A 12,116-nucleotide genomic window follows, 5' to 3' on the forward strand; every position below is an offset into this window, starting at 1 on the left:
CCGCTATAGGAAGTGTCTGCTCAACTGAGTGTGATGAAATGAGGGTAATATATAGGGGAAAGCCGGTGTGCACCTGTGTATGGATGCAGGTGCGCGGCTCATGACGTCATAGTAATGTGACACAGGTCCGGTATGTGCCAGGTGTAGAGAAAGGCTAAAGGACCTTTGATGACATAAGCGGTCACGTGATCGCAAACAACATTGTATGAAGCAAACACGGTAAAGTCTAAAGCTTATAAGGACCTTTGACGGCATAAGGGGTCATGTGATGGTAAAAGCCTATTATAGAACATGGGCATTGAGGGCAAATGACGTTTACAAGAAGAGAAGCGCTAATAGCGCTAATATGTGGGAACAATGATAACACATAAGTATAGTAGAATACTGCACCATGAGTATATTAAGTGACACGTGGTAAGGAACATGTTATGATGGTACAGTAGATGGGCAATGTGATGAGTGTAATAGTACACTAACAGCACTAGAGGGCAGGGTAGTAGTGCAGAGCAGGTATAAAGATATGTGTATTACGGACAGAATAGCGGCTACCTGGATTAAGTTGTTTGAAGAGTTGTATGTGTGGGGTAGAGTATATGGCATCCATGAGAATGAATATATATATATATATATATATATATATATATATATATATATATTATTAATTAATATTATAAATGTGAAAGTTTGTGAGATTGGATGTTTGTGGGTTTGTGTGTTCGGATGTTTGTTAGTCAATCACGCAAAACCCGCTCAACCGATTTGGCTGAAATTTTCCACAAACATAGTTAATACACCCCATTGCGCAATAGGCTACTTTTCATCACAATAACGCACATACGTTTTTCCCAGGACCCCCACAAACCCCAAACTCACACCACCATCTCTGCAATCTCACACACTTTGGACCATAGCAAGCCACAAAATTCATACTGCCCTCTACAGCCTCGCCCCTAACCCCACACAATCACATATACATATACTTTACCACTTTGCCCCTCACCTTAACAATACTCCAGGAGGCTCTCTTTAACGCTCTGGAGCAGCCATGTTTGCCGACCCCCACCGCTCTGACAATCCGCGACACCGCCCACCCATGTCAATACCCCTAGGCGGTCTAATACATGCAAAAACAAAAGTTTAAAAAAAGTAAAAAAAATATTAAAAACAACAAAAAAAAAGGATTAAAAATTCAAATCACCCCCCTTTCCCTAGAACACATATAAAAGTAGTTAAAAACTGTGAAACACATACATGTTAGGTATCCCCGCGTCCAAAATCGCCCGCTCTACAAAGCTATACAAATATTTTTCCTGTTCGGTAAACGCCGTAGCGGGAAAAATGGTCAAAAGTGCCAAACCGCCGTTTTTTTACTGTTTTGATTCTGATAAAAATTTGAATAAAAAGTGATCAAAGCAATAACATTTCCTAAAAATGGTAGAACTACAAAGTACACCCAGTCCCGCAAAAAAAGACGCCATATACATCCCCGTACATGCACGTATAAAAAAGTTACGGCTGTCGGAATATGGCGACTTTTCAAAAAAAAATTTTTTTTAACACAGTTTTGGATTTGTTTTTAAGGGGTCAAAATGTAAATAAAACCATATAAATTTGGTATCCCCGGAATCGTAACGGAACACAGAATAGAGGGGACATGTCATTTTGGTTGCACAGTGAACGCCGTAAAACCAAAGCCCGTAAGAAAGTCGCAGAAATGCATTTTTTCTTGAAATCCACCCCATTTTGATTTTTTTCCCTGCTTCCCAGTACATTATATAGAATAATTAATGGTGGCATCATGAAGACAAATTTGTCCCGCAAAAATTAAGACCTCATATGGCTCTGGGAGCGGAGAAATACAAAAGTTATGGGGTTTAGAAGGAGGGGAGTCAAAAACGAAAATCAAAAAATGCCATCGGCGGGAAAGGGTTAACTTCAAATACCTCTGTCCCAAAGTCACTATGTAAAGTTTCTCACAACACTGTATAGCAGCTCAAATACAAATTAACTTCAACACAAAAGTCTCACGTATTCTCTGAATTACAGCAAAAACAAGATACAAACTTACATTTCATATCCCATACCTTATACACACTACGAAAACCTTACCCGCACCTGTATATACCCACTTCTACAATCACCGCAGACGAAGTCGCGGGTACCAGCTAGTATATATATATATATATATATATATATATATATATATATATAATAAAATAAATATATATAGTGTTCCATACTCCATGCATACATTAGTTACTCCTTAAACAATATATGTATATGAGTATTACATGCCGCCCAACTTTCAAAGGACAGAAAGAGGGACAAAACATGCAGCGCACTATGCAAATATAACTCTACCCACTCCTATGTTGACTCGACCATTCACACCCATTTTTCCATGTGCCTCCACACAGTATAATGCATACCTCCCAACTTTTGAAGAACTGAAAGAGGGACAAAATGTGCGGCGCGCGTAGGGCGCTGCAGCAAATTTAGCCCCGCCCACTTTTGTGTTGACTCCACCCACTCGTTAATTTTTCATGTGCCGCACACAGTATAATCCTCCTACAGTCACCCGTAAATTATATGTCCCCCCTCTATCTCTCCCCCAGTTTCATATACACCCTTCATCTGCCCCCAGTTTCATGTCCTCTCCATCTCTGCCCCCAGATTCATGTCCCCACATCTCTGCCCCCAGTTTCATGTCCTCTCCATCTCTGCCCCCAGATTCATGTCCCCACATCTCTGCCCCCAGATTCATGTCCCCCATCTCTGCCCTCAGATTCATGTCCTCTCCATCTCTGCCCCCAGATTCATGTCCCCACATCTCTTCCCCCAGATTCATGTCCCCCATCTCTGCCCCCATATTCATGTCCCTCCATCTCTGCCCCCAGATTCATGTCCACTCCATCTCTTCCCCCAGATTCATGTCCCTCCATCTCTGCCCCCAATTTCATGTCCAATCCATCTCTGCCCCCAGATTCATGTCCCTCCATCTCTGCCCCCAGATTCATGTCCCCACATCTCTGCCCCCAGTTTCATGTCCACTCCATCTCTGCCCCTAGATTCATGTCCCTCCATATCTGCCCCCAGATTCATGTCCCCACATCTTCTCCCAGATTCATGTCCCCACATCTCTGCCCCCAGATTCATGTCCCACATCTCTGCCCCCAGATTCCTGTCCCTCCATCTCTGCCCCCAGATTCATGTCCCCCAATCTCTGCCCCCAGATTCATGTCCCTCCATCTCTGCCCCCAGATTCATGTCCCCACATCTCTGCCCCCAGTTTCATGTCCACTCCATCTCTGCCCCCAGATTCATGTCCCTCCATATCTGCCCCCAGATTCATGTCCCCACATCTCTGCCCCCAGATTCATGTCCCTCCATCTCTGCCCCCAGATTCATGTCCCCCATCTCTGCCCCCAGATTCATGTCCTCTCCATCTCTGCCCCCAGTGTCATGCCGTCCTCTCCATCTCTGCCCCCAGTGTCATGCCGTCCTCTCCTTCATCTGCCCCCAGATTCACGTTCCACCTCCACATTAAACTTACCTTCTCCTCCGCTCCCTCGCCGCTCTCTGCCCGCCTCTCTCCCTGACACATGCGGCTGAAGCTGCTCGCGTGCTCGCTTCGCCACTGCGTCTCTCTCTCACTGACACATGTGTCAGCTCCTCGCTTCGCCGCTGCTGCCGGCTCCTGGCTTGTACATCGCGTCTACAAGTCCAGGAGCCGGCGGCAGCAGTGAAGCGAGGAGCTGACACAGGTCAGCTCCTCGCTTCAGCCGCATGTGTCAGCGAGAGAGATACGCAGTGGCGAAGCGAGCACGCGAGCAGCTTCAGCCGCATGTGTCAGGGAGAGAGGCGGGCAGCGGCGAAGCGAGGAGCTGACCTGTGTCAGCTCCTTCCTTCAGCCGCATATGTGTTCAACTCAGATCTGCGTCCTCTCGACGCAGATCTGAGTTGAAATCGGGACATACCTCCCTCCAACCGGGACCGCGGGACATGTCACCCAAATCGGGACTGTCCCGCGGAAATCGGGACGGTTGGGAGGTATGATAATGCTCTTACAGTCTCCCTAATATTGTGTGCATTATACAATGTACTACATTATAATGTTCCCCTCCAATTGCCCTCCTTGTACCCCAGTTTAAACTGACGAAAACTAGACATTAAACTGGGGCAGCTGGAGGGGGGCATTAAACTATGGGGCAGCTGGAGGGCGACATTAAACACTGGGGGTAGTTGGAGGGGGACAATAAATTGGGGCAACTAGAGGCAGACATGTCCCCCTCCAGCTACTCCCCATGGTTTAATGTCCTTCTCCAGTTGTCCCCAGTTTAATGTCACCCTCCATCTGCGCCCCCCCATTTTAATTTCCACTCCTCAATTTGTCCTAAGATTAATGTCCCCCCCCTCCCTCCAACCATCTGCCCCAAGTTTAATATCCCCTTTTATCTGCCACCAGCTTAATGTCCCCCTTCATCTGTCACCAATTTAATGCTCCCCAAATCACCTGCCAATGGAGGGGAAGAAAGGACTGCATCTGTGAGATCCCTGGGGAGAAAAGCCACCAAAGAGGTCAAGTCGCTGGATGTCGACCTCTATGATTCCTGCCAGAACCACGTGTGCCACAGCTACATAGCCAGGTCCCAGGACCCTCGGCCATTGCTGCTGCCATTTTCGACCTCCCCTGTTTGGACTTCCACCTTCTGTACTTGTCCTTCCTCTTAAACAGAAACAAAGAGAATACAGAGAGTTCCTGCAAAGGCAGGACACACCTGAGCAGAGGGCAAGGATCTTGGACTCCGGGAGGAGAATCTTGCCCTGGTGTGTATCGAGGCTCATGCCCAGGAATTCCATACACCTGTGGCGTAACTAGGAATGGCGGGGCCCCGTGGCGAACTTTTGACATGGTCCCCCCAACCTACACCGAAGACCTCGACCGACCCCGTCCTCTGCACTCTATTATGTCCCTTAGTAAGCCCTGCACACAGTATTATGTCCATTAGTGGCCCCTGCACACAGTATTATTTCCATTAGTGGCCCCTGCACACAGTATTATGTCCATTAGTGGCCCCTGCACACAGTATTATACTCCATAGTGGCCCCTGCACACAGTATTATGTCCATTAGTGGCCCCTGCACACAGTATTATGTCCATTAGTGGCCCCTGCACACAGTATTATGTCCATTAGTGGCCCCTGCACACAGTATTATGTCCATTAGTGGCCCCTGCACACAGTATTATGTCCATTAGTGGCCCCTGCACACAGTATTATGTCCCTTAGTGGCCCCTGCACACAGTATTATGTCCCTTAGTGGCCCCTGCACACAGTATTATCCCCCATAGTGGCCCCTGCACACAGTATTATGTTGCATAGTGGCCCCTGCACACAGTATTATGTTGCATAGTGGCCCCTGCACACAATATTATGTTGCATAGTGGCCCCTGCACACAGTATTATGTCCCTTAGTGGCCCCTGCACACAGTATTATGTCCCTTAGTGGCCCCTGCACACAGTATTATGTCCCACTGTGGACACCCATAAACAATTATTATACTCTGGGTTCTTTTCAGACCCAGAGTATAATAATCAGAGACCCGGGGGAATAAAAACATTAGAAAAACCAGTTGCTTACCTGTCCCCCGGCTCCTATGCTGTCGGCCGCCATTCTCGTCCTCCTTTAATGACGTCGGACGTCACATGACCCGGGAAGCAGGCCGGGTTCATGTGACGTCGGACAAGTATGAAGGAGGCCATATCAGGATCGTGGAGAGGTAAGTAACAGTGTTTTTTACGTTCCCTTACCTCTCCCGGTCCGCCGATTATTATACTACTACTACTATTATGATCCCACCGCAAAACAAAGAACGCACTGATGGCACAGTGCAATGTGAATATGGAGGTAAGTGTCGATGGACGACAGGAATTCAGTGGTCTTCAGGGATGCCACCACCAACCACAGGGACTCCATGCAAAACCTGCAGACACAGATAAACCAGTTGAGTTCCTTCAGACCCAGGATGGGGCGAAGGGAGCCGTCGTCCTTGGGAACAGTGAACAGGTTAGAATAAAAGCTCTGGAAACGCTCTGAAGCGGGCAAGGGGATATTGATGCCCTACCATTGAGCGCAGACGTCCTGTAGAATGGTGATTGCTTGAGCTGGGGAAGAAGGCAAAGTGGACAGAAAAAAAATCTTCTGCAAGGAATAGAGAAGAACTTGAATAGCCAGATGACACCATCTCTCGGACCCATTCAACGTCAATGTTGGCAAGCCAGATCTCCCAGAAGGAGAGCAGCTTCCGCCGTGGATCCTGGAGCCACCAGAGCATGTATTCCTGCGCTCTGGAAGTTGCAGAGTGCACATTCCCTCTATTGGATTCGTAGGGTGGAGGATATCCAGGGAGTGGAAGATCTCACGGTGTCTCTTCAGGACGTGCATTGAGCTTTCATCAATGCCTAGACACCTTGGATCTTCTTTAAAGGTACCCTGGACTATAGAGATCTGGTGAGTTGAATCTCACCTGATGGGTCCCACTTCCCTGGAATGGTAACTGGGGCTCCTGGTTTATGGCCTACCCCTCCCTGCTTGATTATGAAGTCTTCCTTCTTCTGTTCCTTAGCTGCTATGGACTCCTAGTATATCTTCTCAGCATATGTGTGTCTACGTTTAATATATTACTGTGTGTTATCCTGTATCTGTATTACTCTGCTGCTGTAACATACTGAAATTTCCCCACTGTGAGACTAAAGGATTCTCTTATCTTGGGAATAAGCATTCACTGGATAAAATTCATTTAGGGGTGTAGCTTCCAAAATGGGATCACAGAATTCGACTTAACTGTCAATTCAGGGCTTTGCAAAAGTGGCATGCTGTCCAAAAGCCAAACCATCTAAATCTGTGCTCCAAAAACCAAATGGTGTTCCTTTCCCTCTGTACTCAAACAGCAATTTATACCAAAATATGACATTAAGTATGTTATACTGGGTACAAAAATGTCATACATGTCGGCATAACCTACACACAAGGGCAGGGCACAAGTGTGAAGGAGCGCTGTGGCTTTTGGAGCAGAGAATTAGAAGTTTATTTGGGGGATATGTAGTTTGAGATCCCTCCATCCCATTACCAATATTTGCACACAAGTCATGCCTTTGAAATAGTTCTGTAGTATACCAACCCCGTTTCCCCAAAAATAAGACACCCCCCCGGACCACCTACAACCGGCAGTCATACCCCGCTGCATAAGACATTCCCTGAAAATAAGACAGGTCATATATTTCAGAAGAGAATTTAATATAAGACTTCAGGGAAACAGGGTAGCCTCAGGCACATGTTTTGTATGAGAGAGAGGCGAGACCAAGGGTGTTAAGCCCTTACTGCATTAGAGGCTCTTTACAGCCCATTGCTTCAAGTTTATGCAATGGATGTTGGTCTCTAACAGATGGTCAGTAGAGCAACAACCTTAATTTAACTCCCTTTCTGTCCCTCAGAGAATTCCAAAGATACAAATTTTTTAATAGTTTGTAATATCCAAATAACGTGACACATGGGGTATTGTTCAGATTCCAATTGTCCAAGGTGTGGACATTAGCATGCCCACTTAATGCATATCATGTACAGGTATGTTACAAAGCATTATGAGTTTAGTCCCTAACCAGAGTGTTTTTTTTCTTCCATTTGACACTTCAGTGGTTCTCAAATCACAGTATGTGTACCCCGGGGGTACATCCCATGGTCAGCAGATACACAGGTATCCCACATATACTATGCATGCCAGCCAATAATATGCATTGGTTACAGCCAGAAATTCCTACAATTAATGAGTCATGAAGCAGACTGAAATCTATAAAAGGCAGTATATACTAGTGCAATGCTGATGTTCTGTAATTGAAAGGAGTCATCCCACCCACCCCTGTGACGTGACACTTATCCCTCCCCTCTATCCTGTGGTTAAGGGTAGTGTCTATGGAGAAAAAAAAAAAAAAAACCCACACCTCTAAGCACAAACACCAAAAAAGGTTGGGAAGTTCTCATTATAGGGCCAAGAACGACCTTTAAACAGACCACAAGAAATTAAGCTTTGCCAGTTTTATTAAACACTTTACAGAAAAAAAAAATAAGTTACTCTGACAGAATGAAATAAATCACTTCTTGGTAGCTTTTATGGCAGATTTGGTCATCTTTGCAGTAGTTGCTGCTTTCTTATCCACAGCTTTAATGACTCCAACAGCCACCGTTTGCCTCATGTCACGAACAGCAAACCGACCTGTAAAAAAAAAAAAAAAAAAAAAAAAAATTCACATTAGTTTGCTGGAAGTCAATAGCATGTATTCTTAGTCCTATTCAGTCCCTTAAGGAAACCCATCAGGTCTATTTGGGGTACTAGCCTCCTGGAGACCCCATGGTTTAGTGTCCCAAATAGGCCTATAAGTCACTCTCCTAGGAGCTTGTACAAGAACTCCATGTATGCAGGGCTGCATGTAGGAAGGACACTATGTAGTTCTTACTCCTTGCACAGGACTTAAGTTTTGTTTTTTTTTGTTTGTAAGTTGATATGTTTACAATATGCTGAGTTCAGACCAGTTGGCACATTTAGGAGAGCTATGCATTTCTTACCAAGGGGAGGGTATGAAGAGAAGGTTTCCACACACATTGGCTTTCCAGGAATCATCTCAATAATAGCAGCATCCCCAGACTTCAAGCTTTTGGGATTGTCCTCCAGTTTCTTGCCTGATCGACGGTCAATTTTTTCCTTCAGCTCTGCAAACTTACAAGCTATATGGGCAGTGTGACAGTCCAGAACTGGGGCATAACCAGCATTTATCTGCCCCGGGTGATTTAGGATGATTACCTGTAGGTATAAAGCAGGCCAGTCAATACATGAAAAGTAGTAAATTAAGGAAAGTAGTAAGTGTCAAATTTTGTGTGCAGTTTACCTGAGCTGTAAAACTGCCAGCTTCCATTGGTGGGTCATTCTTACTATCACCAGCAACATTGCCTCGCCTGATGTCCTTAACAGATATATTCTTAACATTGAAGCCTACATTGTCTCCAGGTGTAGCTTCTTGTAAGGCTTCATGATGCATTTCTACAGACTTTACTTCTGTAGTCACATTACCAGGTGCAAATGTGACCACCATTCCTGGCTTCAGTGTACCAGTCTCAACTCTTCCCACTGGAACTGTTCCAATTCCTGGAATAAACCCCATAAGTTAATATCAAACCTCAAAAAGTAAATCCTACCCCCAGGCCTAAATTTCTTTTCACTTACCTCCAATTTTGTAGACATCTTGCAGAGGTAGACGCAGAGGTTTGCTTAATGGGCGGGCTGGTGGAATAATTGAGTCTAGTGCTTCTAGAAGGGTTACTCCGTTGGAATTGCCTTCTTTCCTGTCAATCTTCCACCCTTTGAACCAGGGCATCTAAAGACAAAGCCAAGCATTATATCTTTAAATTCTATTATAGCCTTACATTAAGCAAACAGTAAAGGATCCTAGTAAAGCAAGATAATCATGACTACTAGACCCATTGTTAGACATTAATATGAACTGGAGCTTGTAGGCATCAAGAGCATACAGACTACTGGAGTTAACATAAGCTAAATTAGAAAAGGACTTACCTTGCTGCTAGATTCCAGCATATTGTCTCCATGCCAGCCAGATATAGGCACAAAGGCAACTGTTGCTGGGTTGTAGCCAATTTTCTTGATGTAGGTGCTGACTTCCTTAGTTATTTCTTCAAACCTCTTCTGGCTGTATGGAGGCTCAGTGGAATCCATCTTGTTCACACCAATGATAAGCTGTTTAACTCCCAACGTAAAAGCAAGAAGAGCATGCTCACGAGTTTGTCCATTCTTAGAAATTCCAGCTTCAAACTCTCCCACGCCAGCAGCCACAATGAGCACAGCACAGTCCGCCTGCAGAGAAAGGCAATATTAGGAAACAGAACAAGTGGAAGCTGAACTGTAATAAGGACGCATAGCAATAACAGGGTACGGAACTTACATACACTGTGCAGACCTAGGGCCAAGTTGTGCGCAGGAGACTCAGATTGATATAGATTGCCAATAATGATAGGCCGGCAATAAATAAACACTGTTGGGGCCAGAAAACCTCAATTCACATAGAATAACTGCTGAAACTGTGGTGCTCCGCACTGTGCCATTTAGCACTCCTGTATAGACCAACCAGGAGCACCCAAGCTACTGTGGCTCCTAGTCATTTAGCTGCAGGAGTAGTTTTAAAGCAGAAGCCCACCTCCAGATTCCTTCATATTAAGATACTCTGGTCTGTATTAATATATTATACTTAATGTAAACCTAGTCTATACCAAAACTAGAATATATAAATGGGCATACAGTGAAGAATTAATTAGTGATCTCAAATTAATGAAAGGTAACAGAAGCTGATGCTAGCCAGCACCTCCTAAGAGCCCAGAAGTAGTTGGCACACAGACTGGTACACCACCAGGCCACAGAAGTTTGGTCTATATCTCCTAATCTTCATCCACAGGGCAAGTCAGCTGAGGACAGCTCACCTTCAGCTACCAAGGCTCTGTATAAAGCCTAGTGTAATGCACACCTGGAGGAAGCCATGTCACCCACACAATGCAGCTTACCTGTGAGGTGCCAGTGATCATGTTCTTGATGAAGTCCCGATGTCCGGGGGCATCAATGATGGTGATGTAGTACTTGCTAGTCTCGAACTTCCAAAGGGAAATATCGATAGTGATACCTCGCTCCCGCTCAGCCTTCAGCTTGTCCAGCACCCAGGCGTATTTGAATGAACCTTTGCCCATCTGTAAAAATAACCGAGTCAGTAAAAGGCACTTAACACGTTCGAGCATCACATCATATACCTGTAGCCCACACCGCTCACCTCAGCCGCTTCTTTCTCGAACTTTTCGATGGTCCTCTTATCGATCCCGCCGCACTTGTAGATCAGGTGCCCGGTGGTGGTGGACTTCCCGGAGTCGACATGGCCAATGACCACGATGTTAATGTGAATCTTCTCTTTTCCCATTGCAGCAGAAGCTCAGCAACACACCCGTGTAGAGGGTTGAGGTAGCGAGTGAAGAAACTGCAGCAGCGCCAGAGATTTAAAGGACTTCAGAGAGGCGGGGTTTAGAGAAAGACCAATGGCAAAGCTAGCAGCGGGAGGCAGAGTGCTGTGATTGGACAATGTGTTGTTTAGGAAGCCTGCTATCCCCGCCTACTTATCACGTGGAGTACAGCTCGTCGTCTTAGGTTGTAACGCTGAATATTAATTGTATGTCGTTCGTCTGGTATGTCCCGCCATACGTTACTACATATACTATAAGTTATTAGGGTGTAGATATTTCCTAGGCCTTATATTACATTATATTCTGCCATTTCCAGCTGGATCCTGGTTTCCAAGCACAGCCAGGTATTTGTTATCCTGTGTGTCTTCAGAGCATCAGCAGTCCGCCATTAGCACTGGTGGGATAGTATGCAATATGGCGCTCACCTAGCCACAAGCAGCACTTCAGTCCTCTTTGACCCATGTGCTGTTAGTTTGGCCCTCATGGGGCAGCCACCTAGTCACATTGCCTGTACCATAGACCCTTGCCAGCAAAGGACAGAGACTCCAGACACTAGTTCACACCTGCACCCAGGGCCAAAAAAACAGACCCAATCCGCTTAAAAAGCAGTTATCCGTGGACCTTATAGATTATAATGGGGTCATTTGGATTTGTGCCCGAAAAATGCTAAGATAAAAGTCCTCCTTGAAGGACTTTTATCTCCTTATTTTTCAAGCGGAGTGGGTTACAGAATCTCTGAACAGAATCCATGCGCAGGTGTGAACCTAACCTTACAAGTTACACAAGCTCCTTCTTTCTCCCAGCAACGAGCCCTTAACCCTTTTCCAATGTCCACAGTAATAGTGTATAAACACTAAACAGTGCCCACACTTATCATGGGCATTAACCTTAGGGAGCCTCCACACGGAGTAAACGCGCGTGTATTTTTGCAAAATACACGTGTAAAAATACACGTGTACAAATAAGACTCCCATTGACTTCAATGATATTTTTTACACGTGTAAAAATACGCCCCTATGTCATTGAAGTCAATGGGAGTCTTATTTTTACAC

At 45.4% G+C, this 12,116-nt stretch overlaps 1 protein-coding gene across 1 annotated transcript; it reads right to left on the minus strand.

Annotated features, from left to right (window-relative positions):
* Positions 1-8,133: 8,133 nt before the first annotated feature.
* On the minus strand, positions 8,134-11,052 carry LOC142193758 (elongation factor 1-alpha, oocyte form). The gene is made up of 7 exons (XM_075262759.1): positions 10,881-11,052; positions 10,621-10,800; positions 9,623-9,919; positions 9,275-9,425; positions 8,940-9,196; positions 8,620-8,854; positions 8,134-8,269 (listed from the first exon to the last, which is right to left on the minus strand). Exons 1-7 carry the CDS (start codon positions 11,022-11,024, stop codon positions 8,148-8,150), a joined length of 1,386 nt encoding a protein of 461 aa, XP_075118860.1. The 5' UTR covers positions 11,025-11,052; the 3' UTR covers positions 8,134-8,147.
* Positions 11,053-12,116: the final 1,064 nt, after the last annotated feature.

This window comes from Leptodactylus fuscus, chromosome 2 (genome assembly GCF_031893055.1).
Source record: "Leptodactylus fuscus isolate aLepFus1 chromosome 2, aLepFus1.hap2, whole genome shotgun sequence".
In the NCBI taxonomy this organism is placed as follows: domain Eukaryota; kingdom Metazoa; phylum Chordata; class Amphibia; order Anura; family Leptodactylidae; genus Leptodactylus; species Leptodactylus fuscus.

Coding starts and splice junctions, on each gene's coding strand:
- LOC142193758 (XM_075262759.1), bottom strand. CDS start 11,024: ATGGGAAAAGAGAAGATTCACATTAACATCGTGGTCATTGGCCATGTC. Junction 9,920..10,620: donor TGATCACTGGCACCTCACAG/GTAAGCTGCATT, acceptor CTTTCTCTGCAG/GCGGACTGTGCTGTGCTCAT. Junction 9,426..9,622: donor TGCTGGAATCTAGCAGCAAG/GTAAGTCCTTTT, acceptor CTTTGTCTTTAG/ATGCCCTGGTTCAAAGGGTG.